General features: G+C 51.8%; 1 protein-coding gene across 12 annotated transcripts in view; it reads left to right on the top strand.

Moving 5' to 3' along the window:
• Positions 1-15,355, top strand: part of GDPD5 (glycerophosphodiester phosphodiesterase domain containing 5) — a 90,807-nt gene that overhangs the window by 62,223 nt on the left and 13,229 nt on the right. For 7 of the 12 annotated variants that reach the window (XM_036859949.1, XM_036859950.1, XM_036859940.1 and 4 more), the window contains exons 5-9: positions 3,129-3,222; positions 3,851-3,931; positions 12,288-12,386; positions 12,693-12,786; positions 13,158-13,303. In XM_036859949.1, the coding sequence (XP_036715844.1) occupies positions 3,129-3,222; positions 3,851-3,931; positions 12,288-12,386; positions 12,693-12,786; positions 13,158-13,303 (514 nt within the window). The remainder of the gene's footprint in view (positions 1-3,128; positions 3,223-3,850; positions 3,932-12,287; positions 12,387-12,692; positions 12,787-13,157; positions 13,304-15,355) is intronic. The other 5 variants (XM_036859943.1, XM_036859947.1, XM_036859948.1 and 2 more) reach the window with 3 other exon arrangements.

Below are 15,355 nucleotides of genomic sequence, written 5' to 3' on the forward strand. Positions count from 1 at the left end.
TGGTGGCACAGTGGTTAAGAATCCGCCTGCCAATGCAGGGGACACGGGTTCGAGCCCTGGTCCGGGAAGATCCCACATGCCGCGGAGCAACTAAGCCCATGCGCCACAACTACTGAGCCTGCGCTCTAGAACCCGCGAGCCACGACTACTGAGCCCGCGTCCCACAACTACTGAAGCCCACGCGCCTAGAGCCTGTGCTCCGCAACAAGAGAAGCCACCGCAATGAGAAGCCCGTGCACCACAATGAAGCATAGCCCCCTCTCGCGACAACTAGAGAAAGCCCGCGCGCAGCAACGAAGACCCAATGTAGCCATAAATAAATAAATAAATAAATTTAAAATAAATAAATTAAAAGAAAAAGAAGTTCAGCTCAGTGTGACCATGGGCACATAAGTGTGAGTCCTCAATAACTGACCTCATCAGGTCTTCCTGAGGATGAAATAAGATGATGGACACGAGAGGGCTCCAAGCTCACCTAAACCCGAGGGTTGCTTCCTGGGAGGCCGAATCTCCAGCTGCCATTATGTTAGAATTTAGGACTTCTGGACTCTGGGCTTCTGCTGGGCTGTGGTTCTAGGATTTTGTGATGATCCTAAGATTCGGTTCATGGAGCCTGAGCATCCACTCCCCTCTGCGTGGCACTAAGCTGTGCTTCTGTTATTAATGAGCGCAATAAAGGACCGGCTGCCGTCCCGCCGCAGCCCAGCAAGATGAGCCGGAGCCCCAGCCGAGTCCCAGAGGTGGCCCCTGGCCTTTATTAAATGCCATAAATCAATTATTCATCCTTCAGGTATCCAAAGCACAGGCACTGCTGTGGGCAAATGGGAACATTCTCTTCTGGCCCTCGACTGTAGACCTTGGACAGTTCTGCTGAACTGCAGGTCTTTTGCCCAGGTGATGGTCTACCCGCAACATGTACAGAAGGAGAAGCTAAGGCCCAGAGAGGGGTAGGACTCACCTAGGGCCACACAACCAGTTGGTGCCAAATGCACATACTGGGGACAGTCGAGGAGACTGAGGCTCAGAGAGGTTAAATAGCCTTTCCAAAGTCACACAGCAAGATGCAGTCAGATCTGGGACAGGGACTTGAACCTCCCTGACTGTATCATGCTGTCCACGGAGCTACCCAACTCTGCCCAGAGAGTGAGCTCCCTGTCACTGGGCAGCTCAAGCAGAGGATGGAGGCCTGCCCTGTCGAGGAGGCTGCAGAGGGAAGGGCTGCCTGGGGCTTAGGGATGGCCTGAGGACCTGCAGCCCCCTCACCCTGTCACCTCAGTTTCCTGGAGTCTGTGCTGGGATTCAGGAGCCCCTGGCCTGGTCCTCAGGGTCTAGAGAGTCTCCGGGGATAGCTCATGAAGCAAGAGAAGGTGAGTGAGACCGAGGTGGTCAGGGCTAGACAGGGAAAGCCAGGAAGGGACCATCTGGGCTGTTGCCATCCAGGGCGGGGGGCTCCCTGCCAAAAGGGAGAGACAAGTGGAGCCAGAACACTTTGCAGGAGTAGTCACCAGGGCCGGGGCCTACCCTCCTTTGGGCCTCAGTTTCCCCAACAGATTTTCCACTGGGATCTGAGGGTGAGGGCCAGGGGAGGGCAGATGCCCCATAGTGTCCTCCTGGTGTCCCCTCCCAGCCCCCTGCCCAGGCCCAAGACGGCAGCAGGCCTGAAGCTGCCTGGCGCCGGCTCAGTTTCTCTGACGACCGTGTGCAAGTTGCTGCCTTCTCTGAGCCTCACTTTCCCCAGTTGTACAGGGAGGATATGGGTGGTTCAGTCTTCCTGGAGAGCAACTAAGCAGCATCTATCAGGAGCCTTAAAAAGTTCATTCCCTTTGGCCCTGTAATCCTATTTGTAGGAGTCTATCCTGAGGAAATAATTAATAATACAGAAAGGTATGTGCAAAAAAAAAAACTGTTAATTTATGATAGTGAATAATTGGAAACTATTAATTGTCGTTAGTAGGAAGTTGGCTTCATATGGTACATTAATTCAATAGAAGACCACGTGACTATTAAAAAAATCACATTTCCTCAGGATTTTAGTGACTTCAGTAAATGCTTGTGTTAATAAGAAGCAGAGAATTGAGTACTTACCATGTTCCTCACCTCACTTCATCCTCAGGAAACACTATGAAGGGCACTTTGTTATCCCCATCCTGTAGGTGAGGAAACTAAGGCTCAGGGAAGTCAGGTATTACATTTTATCAATCCTAAGACCTCATCTTTTCACATGTTAACATTGAAATTGAGATGAATGTCACAATCAATGGCATCTTAGATTCAGGGGAGCCTGTCACCTCCACAGAGTCCTGCAAGCCAGGGGATTTGAATCTGCATGTGCCTCCCTCTAAAGCCTGAACTCTGACTGCTGTGCTGTACGCAGCGGGGTCCCGGCTTTTCTGTTTACACAAATATATAAGCAGGGTTGGGGGGGGGGTGCTTCCCTGGTGGCACAGTGGTTAAGAATCTGCCTGCCAATGCAGGGGACACGGGTTCAAGCCCTGGTCCGGGAAGATCCCACATGCCGCGGAGCAACTAAGCCCGTGTGCCACAACTACTGTGCCTGCGCTCTAGAGCCCGCAAGCCACAACTACTGAGCCTGCGTGCTACAACTACTGAAGCCCGAGCGCCTAGAGCCCGTGCTCTGCAACAAGAGAAGCCACCACAATGAGAAGCTGCACACCGCAACGAAGAGTAGCCCCCGCTTGCCGCAACTAGAGAAAGCCTGCGCGCAGCAACGAAGACCCAATGCAGCCATAAATAAATAAATAAATAAACAAACAATAAATTTATAAAATAGCAGCCTTCTTAAAAAAAAAAAAATATATATATATATATATATATATATATATATATATATATATATATGAGCAGAGGGGGGAAACCACTGGAAGGAGTCAGCAAAGTTTTGGTGATGGTTACTTCTGCGCAGTAGAATTAAGGGGAATTGTCTTCTTGTTCATGCTTCTTGGCATGCCCAGGTGTCCCCCGTGAGCCATCCAGAGGCTGACCTATGACCAGGGAGACAATGACCTCCTCACTGAGCGGGCCGCGTGAGAGCTGAGAGCTGGCCGGCCCGAGGGAGCGTCCTGGCTCCCTGGTGGAGGTGTTACCCTTGCCCCTTCTCCTCCTGGCAGGTACCTCTACAACCGCACGGGCTCCTGGAGCGACTGGTCCGTGCCCATCCTCATGACCACAGCAGCCGCCTTCACTTACGTCGCAGGCCTCCAGGTACGTGGGGCTGTCTCAGAGGGCAGGTGGCCCTGTGCCCAGGGGAAGGGAGACCTGGCCTGTGCTGGGCTGACGGAGGGGCCCGCCCTGGTCTGAGGAGGGCAGCTGGCTTTTCTCCTGGCTGCTGGGGCTTGGTTCCTTCAAGGTGGGAGGTCCTCTCGCTTTGCCCCATCCTGGCATGTTTTCCCCCGACCCCGCGGAGCATCCCACCGTTAGGCCCCACTGCAGACTTCCTCTTCCAGGAACTTCTGCTTTGGTTCCTGCTCCCAATACGCTACTCCCTCAGACTCAGGTTAGTCCCCAGGCTGGACTGGGGCATCCTGGGGGACAAGGCTGAAGTCTGCTTCAGAATCCTGGAGGCTGGAACTCCCAAAACATTAATTAGGCAGTCCAAGTGAAGCAGGGCCCAGTGACCTCTTGAGGGAAAAATCCTAGAGTAGGAGGAGCCTGGAGGCCTGGAATAATCTGGGAGGAGGCCAGGCTTGGGCTGGGCTGGGCAGGGCTGGGCATTCCCATCGCCTTCAGGGAGGTTTGCTGACTGGCTGAGCTGGGCCCAGAGAACAGTGGGGAGCAGGGTGTCTGGGGAACTGGCAGAAACCTCCAGGTCACACCTGGTGCCTGACTCTAGCCCTGTGGGCCCCCTGTTCAGGTCCTGGCACTATGTCACATTGCCGTGGGGCAGCAGATGAACCTGCACTGGCTGCACAAGGTAAGGGCTGCCTCCGTGGGGGCTTAGGGAGGAGCGGGGAGGCCGGAGGCCGCAGCAGCGGAGGAAGAACCCGGACACATCTTCCCTCTCCTGCATCGTGATTATCATTGTTCTAGTAGCTAACACTGAGAACTCACTGTGTGCCCAGCACTGTTCTCACGGTCTAGACTGTATTAACTCATTTAACCCTCACAGCAGCCCTGCGACGTTAGGTACTGTTATGATCCCATTTTGCAGTGGGAAAACTGAGGTACAAAGAGGTTAAGTAACTCACCCAAGGTCTCCCACTTAATAAGTGGAGGGTCCAGGATCTTAGCTCTGTAGCCGTGCACTTAACCAGCACAGGTCACAGCTCCGGCCCTCTGGCTGGCTCTGCCTTCAGTCTCACCCTCTCCTCCTTTTTAGTGAGCTCCTTTTAAAACTCTGATCCAGTGATATTTTTCCCAATTTAAAGCCCTTCCCACCACTTCCATTGCTCCCAGGGTGATCCAAACTCCCCCACCCGGCATTAAGGCTCTGCGTGACTTGGCCCCAGCTGAGGTCTCCCAACTGCTCTCATGGGACTGTCACCCTCAGCTTCTGCCACATGAGACATCTCAGGCCCTCCCAGCATGTCTGCCTCTTCTCTGCTTTACTCCTTCACTCCTCCCTTTCTCTCTCTTCTGGACCCTTTCTTGGTTCTCCTACCCACCTACACAAGACTTCTCAGGCTCCCCCAGCCCCCTCAGGCTCCCTTGCCACAGTCCTGACATCTCATTGTCCATTTCCATCTGGCTCCCTGACCCCAGCCCTGCCTGGTCTGGGAGCTCCGTGCAGACAAGAACTGACTTTCCACCTCCGTGTCCCTGGTGCCCCACTCAGGACTGGGCCCAAAGCAAAGAGGCTTCATACATTCCAGAGCCTTGGCTCTCTTGCTAGTAAGCACGCATGGTGCTGAATACATGTGGCTGATGCCTGCTCTTTCTGAGGGCCTAGCGGGCGCAGGGGTGGCGGTGGCACAGAGCTGACCAAGAGAGAGCCTCTCCCTCCCAGGAACACCTGGGCCTTGGAGGAAAGGACGGGCCACCTCTTTTCCTAGAGCCTGACTCAGAGTGAGCATGCCATTTAGGAAGGTGCAGAAATGTCCAGAAATAACCATGAGCCCATGAGATGGGTCCAGAGTGACTCTGAGGGGAGGCGCTCACTTCCAGCTAGAAAGATACGAAGCAGGAACCGGAAGAAGGACGTAGTGAGCTCCAGTTGGGCTTCGTGGAGCGGGAGGTGCCTGTGGGCATACAGGGGGGCCTCTGAGATCTGGAACTGAGGAGTTAGACCCGGGGAACTGAAATCTTGGAGGGATGAAGAGCAGTGAGCCACGGGACTTCCCTGGTGGCGCAGTGGGTGAGAATCCTCCTGCCAATGCAGGGGACATGGGTTCGATCCCTGGTCCGGGAAGATCCCACATGCTGCAGAGCAACTAAGCCCTTGAGCCACAAGCACTGAGCCTGTGCTCTAGAGCCCACGAGCCACAACTACTGAGCCCGCGTGCCACAACTACTGAAGCCCACGCACCTAGAGCCCATGCTCCGCAACAAAGAGTAGCCCCCACTCGCCAGAGAAAGCCCGCACGCAGCAACAAAGACCCAACGCAGCCAAAAAAAAAAAAAGCAGTGAGCCACCTCTGGTCCCCTCCCACCTTCCTCCTGCTTGTCACTCTTTCCTAAGATCTCCTCTGGGCTTCTGAAGTCCCCACTGTGAGGAACTTTCTTCTCCCACCTACAAAGCTGACACTTTGAAAGAACTGCAAACGCTGGCACCCCAGGTGGGGCTGGCGCACACCGCAGCCACCTCCTCCGGGGCACGCCTGGCTCTCAGCAGGCCAGGGCGCACCTGCTTGATCCCAGTGGAGAGGCGTCCAGAGGCCCGAGCCAGCCAGGGCAGCAGATCAGTGCATGGAGTCTTCTCCTGGGGGAAGGGGGCTCAGGTCGCTTCATCTGCACTGGTGCCAGCTCCCAGGGTGCCGGTCCTGCCTCCCTCTCCCCTCTGATCCCTCCCAAGAGATGTCAGCACGAGGAAGGTCCTTCCAGGAGGAGCTGATCCATGGCTGGATCCACTGCACCTGGAGGGAGGGAGTTCCCTGGAGCTCAGTATTCAAACAGGGGCTGGAAATTCTACCCTTCTGTTTCCAAGATTCTATCATTTGATTCTAAGATTTTAAGGAATTCTTATTCTTTTTGGTTTTGTTTTAACCAACTTTTGACCATTAATACATTGACATGGTTCAAAATTACAAAGGTACAAATAAGTACAAAATGTAAATCTCCCTATTATCTTTCCAGAGATATTTTAAGTACATACAAATGTGTGTGTATGTGTGCATATATATATATATATATGCACACATACACACACATTTCCTTTTTCTTTAAACACAAGTAGTAGCCTATTATACCCTCTATTTTGCACCTTAAGAAAAAAAATTTGGGGTAGTATTTTTTTTTTATTGAAGTATAGTTGAGATACAATATTATAGAAGTTACAGGTATACAATATAGTGATTCACAATTTTTTAAAATTAATTTATTTTATTTTTATATTTATTTTTGGCTGCATTGGGTCTTCGTTGCTGTGTGAGGGCTTTCTCTCGTTGCCAGGAGCGGGGGCTACTCTTCATTGCGGTGCACAGGCTTCTCATTGCAGTGTCTTCTCTTGTTGCGGAGCACAGGCTGTAGAGCGCAGGCTCAGTAGTTGTGGCGCATGGGCTTAGTTGCCCCGCGGCATGTGGGATCTTCCCGGACCAGGGCTCGAACGCGTGTCCCCTGCATTGGCAGGCGGATTCTTCACCACTGCGCCACCAGGGAAGCCCCTGATTCACAATTTTTGAAGGTTATACTCCATTTATAGTTATTATAAAATATTGGCTACATTCCCTATGTTGTACAATATATCATCATAGCTTATTTTATACATCATAGTTTGTACCTCTTAATCCCCTACCCCCATCATGCCCCTCCCCGCTCTCTCTCCCCACAGAAAATTCTTGGAGCTCCCTCCCCTTCAGTACAATAAGAGCATGCCCATCGGTGTCCATCCCTTGCTCCTGTCCCACCATCTAATCCCTAGCTCCCGAGGTATCTAGCCAGTCCCCTGTTGATGGGCTTGATCAACATCCCAGTTAACTTTCAGTTCACTGGCTGCACAATGTGGCAGTGACCTGTGTGGGGAATTGCTGGGTAAAGAGTGTGTGCTTTTGTAATTTGGATAGTTCCTGCCAAACTGCCTCCTTGCCAGGTGCCACCAATTCATGCTCCCTCAGTAATGTATGATTGTGCCTATAAAATCACCCTTGCACATGAAGTGTTCAGGGATTTCCTGACTTTGCCAGTCCCAATGGGTGAAAATGGTACCTCAGTGTAGTTTTTTTTTTAATTAATTTTTATTGGAGTGTAGTTGATTTACAGTGTTGTGTTAGTTTCTGCCGTACAGCAGAGTGATTCAGTCATACATATACATATATCCACTCTTTTAGATTCTTTTCCCATATAGGTCATTACACAGTATTGAGTAGAGTTCCCTGTACTATACAGTAGGTTCTTATTAGTTATCTATTTCATATATGGTAGTGCGTATATGCCAATCCCAATCTCCCAATTTATCCCTCCCTGCCTTACCCCCTTGGTAACCATAAGTTTGTTTTCTACATCTGTGACGCTATTTTTGTTTTGTAAATAAGTTCATTTGTGCCATTGTTTTAGATTCCACACATAAGCGGTATCATATGTCTGGCTTTCTCTTTCTGACTTACTTCACTCAGAGTGACAATCTCCAGGTCCATCTGTGTCGCTGCAAATGGCATTATTTCATTCTTTTTAATGGCTGAGTAATATTCCATTGTATATATGTACCACACCTTCTTTATCCATTCATCCGTCGATGGACGTTTAGGTTGCTTCCATGTCTTGGCTATTGTAAATAGTGCTGCAATGAACATTGGGGTGCATGTATCTTTTCAAATTATGGTTTTCTCCAGATATATGCCCAGGAGTGGGATTGCTGGATCATATGGTGACTCTAATTTTAGTTTTTTAAGAAATGTCCATACTGTGTAGTTTTGGGGTTTTTTTTTTTTAAATTTATTTATTTTTGGCTGCGTTGGGTCTCCGTTGCTGCACACCGGCTTTCTCTAGTTGTGGCGAGCGGGGGCTACTCTTCGTTGCGGTGTGCGGGCTTCTCATTGCGGTGGCTTCTCTTGTTGCAGAACACGGGCTCTAGGCACACGGGCTTCAGTAGTTGCAGCACGTGGGCTCAGTAGTTGTAGCTCACGGGCTCTAGAGCGCAGGCTCAGTAGTTGTGGTGCACGGGCTTAGTTGCTCTGCAGCATGTGGGATCTTCCCGGACCAGGGATTGAACCCGTGTCCCCTGCAGCAGCAGGCAGATTCCTAACCATTGCGCCACCAGGGAAGTCCCAAACATTCATTCATTCATTCATCTGGCTGTGCCGGGTCTTAGTTGCAGCATGCGGGATCTAGTCCCCTGACCAGGGACCAAATCTGGGCCCCCTGCATTGGGAGCGCAGAGTCTTAATCACTGGACCACCAGGGAAGTCCCTCCATACTGTGTAGTTTTAATTTACATTTCCCTTATGATGAGTTAGGTTCAGCATCTTTCATCTGCTTAAGTCATTGACATTTCCTTTTCTATAAACTGTCTCTTCACATCTTTTGCCCTTTTTGCTGTGAGATTTGCTTTTTGCTTATTAATTTGCAGAAGCTCTTTATAGATTTGGAAAATGAGGCCTTTGGCTGATGAACTGCAAATCATCCTTCCTAGTTGTCATTCATCTTTTGCTTTGCTTGTTGTATTTTTGCCACAGGAATTTTTTTATCCTTAAGGATTTTTTATGCTTAGGGATTCTGTCATCTCTTTTATGGCTCCTGGGTTTCGTGTCAGAAAAGTCTTTCCCACTCCAAGATGATAAAAAATTTCTCTGTGATATCATTTGGTAATTATGTTTCTACTTTTTTTAACATTTAAATTTGTTGTCCTTTTGGAAGTTATTTTAGGGTACAATGTGATCTTACTTTGTGCTTTTTAGATGGCTTCTCAGTGTTCCCAGCTCTCTGTTGAGTAATCCATCCTTTCCACTCTAATTTGAGATGCCACTTTTATCATATACTAAATATTTTTATGTATTTAGATCCGTTTCTAAGCTTTTTATTTACTTTCATTTATCTCTCTGGTCCTATACCAGTACCATACTTAATGCTATATAGTTTATGCTGTGTTTTCATCACAATCTTTATTCTGAGAGTCTCCAGTTCCCCCCGAGTCCTGAGGAGGGGAGGGCTGGAGGACAGAGGGCCTCTGGGCAGTGCAGGGAGGGAGCTATTTGCGGCAGGCTGGGTACTGTGAGTGGCTCTGGATGTCTACTTGGGGCCCTTCCCCCTCCTCCCCGGTCCTCCCAAAGCTCCTATTTCCCAGAAACCCCTCCCAGGTGAGCCTCCAGGAGAAGTCGAGGGGTCCAGGACGTGAAGAAGAAGGTGGAAGGGTACTTGGGGGCTTTGAAGTAAATAGGAGGTGGTCTCCCTGAGATACCCCACCTCCTACCCCACCTACCACCCCAGCATCAGTTCAGGTGCCACCGCTGTGAGGGGCTTTGATCACAGCTCCCACCTCCCTAGGCCGTCCCCATCAGCACCCCCAGTGAATCCAGACTTCCTTCCAAACAACCGGCCCAGGCTCCACAGTTCTTCCTGGTGTCTAGCCTCTATCCCTCTAGTTGCGGTTTAGGAAGGCACATTCATCCTGCGTGTCAGGTACGGTGCCACAACCATCATTTATTGGGTTACATGTCAGGCGCTTTCCACACTGTATTTCATTTACTCCTTGAAATAATACTGTTTATTTGATATTATGTCCACTTTTAAAAATTAAAAATTATGCCACTAACATTTAGTAAGCACTTATTATTTTGGTGCCAGCCATGGTGCTGAGCATTTCTCTTGCATTTTCTCATTTATCTTTCCAAATCCCTTTCAGGTAGGCACTCACTCTCCCCATTTCACAGCTCAGGAAACATGCTTTGAGAAGTTAACCACCCCCATTAGGCACAGTCACCGAGGGATGTGACGTAAGTGGGTCCCTGAACCCTGGGCCAATCTGCCACTTGGACCACAGAACCCAGACTCCAGCTACCCCCGCAAGAGGCCAACCTGTTGGCAGAGCTGGTTTCCAGCTCCTCCAGGTCCCCGCACCCAGGCAAGGCTCACTGAATGAACGGACGTAGCTCCTGTATCCTCCACCCCTCCCACCGTCGTTACAAACCACAGTGCCTCCAGCACAGAAAACCAGAGACCGCTTGCTCAGAGGCTTCCCCTGGGCCTTCTGGGTGGGATGTATCCTTTCCGGTCAGACTTGAGGAAGGGTGGTAGAGTTGTTGGGAGTCAGGGCTGTTATCGTGGCTTAAGGACACGGCGGGTGTGGGGAAATCCCACAGAACTTGACCACTGCAGTAATGCTGTGGAGCATAAGGTTGCCACTACAGCCACTGCAGAATTCAGAGAGGATAAAATTTTTAATTGCATTAGGATCCTTGGAAATCAGTTTTATTACAAGTATTTCCACTAGCAGTTACATACTGTAATAAAATGCTCAGAGGTGACCCTTCAGAGATGCTTGCTATGGCCTGGAGGGCAGCAGGGGGCAGGGAGCCTGCGTGTTGGGGTGGGCGGGTTGGGAGGATGCGCAGGGATGGTTAGGACACTCGTGGGCTCCCTCCACTGCACTGTGACATCCCAGAAAGAGCATGACCTCCGAGACGGGCAGAATGGGGTTTGCTTCTGAATCTGCCCCCCTTCAAAGCTACATGACCAAGCAAACCCTTAGGCTCTCTGAGCCCCATTTTCCTATGTGTAAAATGAAGATGATAACATCTCAGCTGGGATTTTACGAGGATAAACATGAGGAGCAAGCGGAGTGCCTCCCGCAGAGCCAGGCACACTCGGGCCCTCCATGCACCTTCATGTCTCTCATTCCCGTGTCCTCTGGACCGGCATGTCACAGTCCGTAAGGGCTCCTATCCATTTCAGCCTTATTACTGCTTCTTATTGGAACATTTGTTTCCAGGCTGATGGGCTGGAACGACAAACCTCCAAAGGCAAACTTAATCCCAGACGGGGATGAATCTTCCCTGCCTGGCAGGGAACGAAGATGGATCAGCCTCTGTCTCTGCCCTGATGAGCTAGAAACTCAATTTAGAGCTTGTTTGGTCGTTAGAGGGCTCTCACAATGCTGCTGTCTCCAGGAAAGGCACTGTTAGAAGAAAAAGAAGGCGAGAGCCCTGCTGGCAAAGAGAGCAGCTGGGAGCAGGCAGTAGGAAGTCAGGAGGGCCGGATGTGGCGGTCTTGGCAGGCGCCTATGGAGAGAGGGGCTGCGGGGGGCTGTGAATGGCTTCGGGGTAGAGGTGTGACCTGAGTTTTATGAGGCAGGCCTGGCGGTGTGGAGAGGTTGGGCAGAGTGAGATCCAGGGCCCAAGGCAGGGACCCTGGGGGGCTGAGTAACCAGAAACCAGGCATTACTTAGTTTGGGGGAGCATCTTGTGTTACATGACGTATTTCAGATCCCATCTGTCCCCAAAGCTTTCCGTCCCATGAAGGTTCCATCTGGTCTTCCATCAGAGCTGTGCTCCTCACTTCCTCTGGGAGGGCAGCTCCTGTAACACATGAGAGGCTGGAAGCTAGGAGGCTGAGGCTGAGAGCAGGCCTTGGCAACGGGGCGTGTGGGGCAGACCCCTGCGTCACCTCTGCCCGCTCCAGCCTGAAGGCCGGGCTGGGTGTCAGCCTCCTGCAGAGGGCCTGGCTCCTCAGCCTGCTGCCCTGCAACCTGGGCAGGTCCCCCCTTTGCCCCATCTCCTGGGGAGCCTTGGTTTCCTCACCTGTCACGCTGGATGAAAGGTGGCTGGGCAAGGCCCGGGACGGGACCTACTGGGCTCAGGGAGGCCCCCCATTTGCCGAGTGTATTCCCTCCTCACACCCTGAGCCCTGGGGCCATGACCCCAACTTACCCCAGCTCCAGCCCACCTGTCTTCTCTCCACCCTCCCTTCTGTTTCTCCTGCGGTCCCTTCTTCACTGGGTCCACCTGCCTTCTCTTGCCTCTGCTTCTCTCACTGTCCTCTGCACAGCTGCCCTGGCTTTCTTTCAGTGCCTGCCTCTGCCCTGCTTTGTCGGTCTCTCTTGTACTCTCTACTCTCCCCTTTCCGCATCTCAGCCTCTCGCTCTGTCTCTCTACCTCTGCTCTCCCTCTCAGACACACTGGGGACCCTTGGGCCGATGGGGCTCTGATGCTGCCCTGACCCTCTGGTGGCTTTTCCCCTTCCAGATAGGGCTGGTGGTCATCCTGGTGGCTACAGTGGTGGCCATGTCAGCTGTGGCCCAGCTGTGGGAGGACGAGTGGGAGGTGCTGCTGATCTCCCTGCAGGTGAGTGGGGGTGGGGACGGGGTGGCTGCCTCCCCAGGACCCTCAAAACAAGACAGTGCCTTACGGTCACTCCCATTTCTCTAGATCAAGGTCCAGAGGAAGTAGGGAGGGGTCCACATCACATAGCAACTCAGAGGCAGGGAGGGTGCTACAATCCGGGGTACCTGGACTCCCAGTTTCCTCCACTGAAAAATGGAGACACTTGCCTGCCCCATGGATAGAGACAGGCCGTAAGGACATTGGTAACCAGAGGGTCTGGGCACAGCTGGGAACCAGCAGTCTCTCTTGCCCCTTCCTGCACACAAGGGCACAGCGCCGTTCCTGCACATGGGGGCCCTGGTCGCCGTCACTGCGCTCTCCTGGATCGTGGCAGGACAGTTTGCCCGCGCAGAGCGATCCTGTAAGTATGACTGGGCAGGACCTACCCTCCGTGCGCTCCAAGTACCAAGGCCAGCTTGTCCTGCCCCCACCTGGACATTACCTAGGTAGCCTGGGGATACGGTGCGGCCCTTGCTGTCAGTGTGGGGAGTCCCGGCTCAGAGTGGCCTGCAGGTTCCACAGAGGTTGCAGCCTCGGCCTTGCATGTTTCTTCCTCTGTGTCTCTACATGTGTGTGTGAGTTAGAGGCCAGGTTCACCTTCCTAGCAAGAATGGGGGATCCTCTTGGTGCAGGGTCCCCTCAAAGCATCTGGGTCCTGACAGGTGGAGGGAGGAGGGATCCAGCATGCCCTCCCAAGCTGCCCGGGGCTCATGGTTGGGCCCATGTCTGCAGCCTCCCAGATGGCCATTCTCAGTACCTTCTTCACCGTGGTGTTTGCCCTCTACCTGGCCCCTCTCACCATCTCCTCTCCCTGCATCATGGAGAAAAAGGACCTGGGTCCCAAACCTGCCCTCATCGGCCACCGCGGGGCCCCCATGGTGAGTGCCACTTGTGGGCCCTAAAGACTGGGGTGAGGGGTGGGTGGAGCTGCCACTCCAGTGGGGAGACAGGCAAAAACCTATCTCCTTGTAGGGAGGAGCTTGCAGGGAAATGTATATAATACATGTAATGTAATAATAGCCACAATTTTTAGCCCTTTTTGGTGGTTGTGGTGTTGGGGGGTGGGCGTGGGAGGGGTTTAATGGAAAGGATTGGTGAAAAGGCTGGAGAGTTTCAATGGGACCAAGTCCTGAAGAGCCTGAAGGCATCTTGCTTGAAAGATTTCACTTTCATCCTGAGGGCCCTGGAAAGATGCAGGAGGGTTTTAGGCCAGGGCCAGATACTGCCAGGTTGTAGGTTAGGAAGGCCCAGGAGAGAGAGAGATGCTGGGTGTGGGGAGAGGAGCAAGGCCCCGGGGGCTGGGACAAATCAGCAGAAAAACCCTCCACGCTGTGCAGGCAAGAGAGCTGGGTGCAGCTCTGAGCCCACTGCTAAAGGAAAACATTTGCACTGGGGTGAGATGGAGAGTGGAAGGAGTCAAAGTCAGCACCTGCTCCTTCTCTGCCACCCCTGTGACCCCGCAGTAGGACCTCCCCTCGAGGGAGTATGCTCCAGAGCCAGGCGTCCAGACCCCCTGGCAGCTGTGGGAGTCAGGGCCTATTCTATCTTCTCTGTGCCTAGTTTCCTCATCTTGTCCCCTGGGATGATGGGAGTGTCTGCACCGTATGGCCACAGGAAGCAAGAGTTAGCATGTGTGATGTGCCCAGGTATGAGCCTGGCTCACAGAAAGTAAGAGTTAAGCTTTACTGTTACCTCGGGCAAGCCCTCCTGCTTCTCTAGACTGGGTTTCCTGACCTACGGAAGCCTTGAACTTTGGTTCTCAACAGATGCAGTACCACTCATCACCACCAGGGAGCACTTGAGGGCTCTATGAGAGCTTTTTCTTGGTTTTGGCAGTAATTGGGAGTTCCATGGTATCGCTGAATTTCAGGGTAGTCTAGGGGGCCTCACGAAGTAAGCATTTAAAGGAGGCGTCACGTCGGACAGGGCTGCAAATCACCATTATTGTGCCCATTTCCTAGATAAGGCTCAGAGACCTGCGCCCCTGAGCTGGACGCTGGTGCCCTCCCATCACACCCCATGCTGCTCCCGGCACCTCTCGGAGGCAACCAGCTAGAAAGGCCATGGTTTTGGAGTCAGAGGATCTGGATTTGGGGTCCAGTTTTGCCACATGCTGCCCGTGTGTCTGGGGGGTTGCTGGTCCCCTCCAAGCCTCCCTGCTGCTGGCTTTTGTGAGGATAAATTAGGAGGAAAGCCTTCCAGGAGGCAGGGCCCCAGATTATAGCTGCTTTTCTTTCCATGACCCGTATTACCCACCCCACCTGCTCTGGAGGCCACAGGACAAGAGGGTGGGGTGTGCTGAGGCAGGAAGCGGGGGCAAAGGGAAGGAGTGAGGTGGCCCCATGTGGATTGTTGTTTTAGCAGAAAGATTTCAAACATTCACAGAAGGGGAATGAATAGTATAATGAATCCAATACCACCTTCACCATTTATCAACATTTTGCCATTCTTGTTTCATCTATCGCCCTGCTTTGTCTTTCCCCCTGCTTTAACATTTTAAAGCAAATCCCAGGTATTGTATCATTTTATCCATGCTGACTTCAGGATGTATCTTTAATGCATAAAGACTTTAAAATCAGAACCACGCCACACTGCCACTATTACACCTAACCAAATTAATAACCATTCCTTAATACTATCTAATACTGAATCAGTGTTCAGCTTTACTTCGTCTCAAAAATATCTTTTTATAGTTGAGTTGTGAAAAATCAGAATCCAAACAGGGTCCACGTGGTACAGCTGGCTGGGATGTCTTCTAAGTATCTTTTAGTCTATAATAATCTCCCTCCCTTTTTTTCCCCATATGCTGTTTATTTGTTGAAGAAACTGAGTCATTTGTCCTGTAGAATTTCTCCCATTGTGCATCTGGCTGATTGCATCCTGGTGGTGGTCCTTGAGGGGCTGGTGTGGGTGTCTGACACAAGTCCTCC

The sequence above is a fragment of the Balaenoptera musculus genome, chromosome 8, assembly GCF_009873245.2.
Source record: "Balaenoptera musculus isolate JJ_BM4_2016_0621 chromosome 8, mBalMus1.pri.v3, whole genome shotgun sequence".
Taxonomy (NCBI): domain Eukaryota; kingdom Metazoa; phylum Chordata; class Mammalia; order Artiodactyla; family Balaenopteridae; genus Balaenoptera; species Balaenoptera musculus.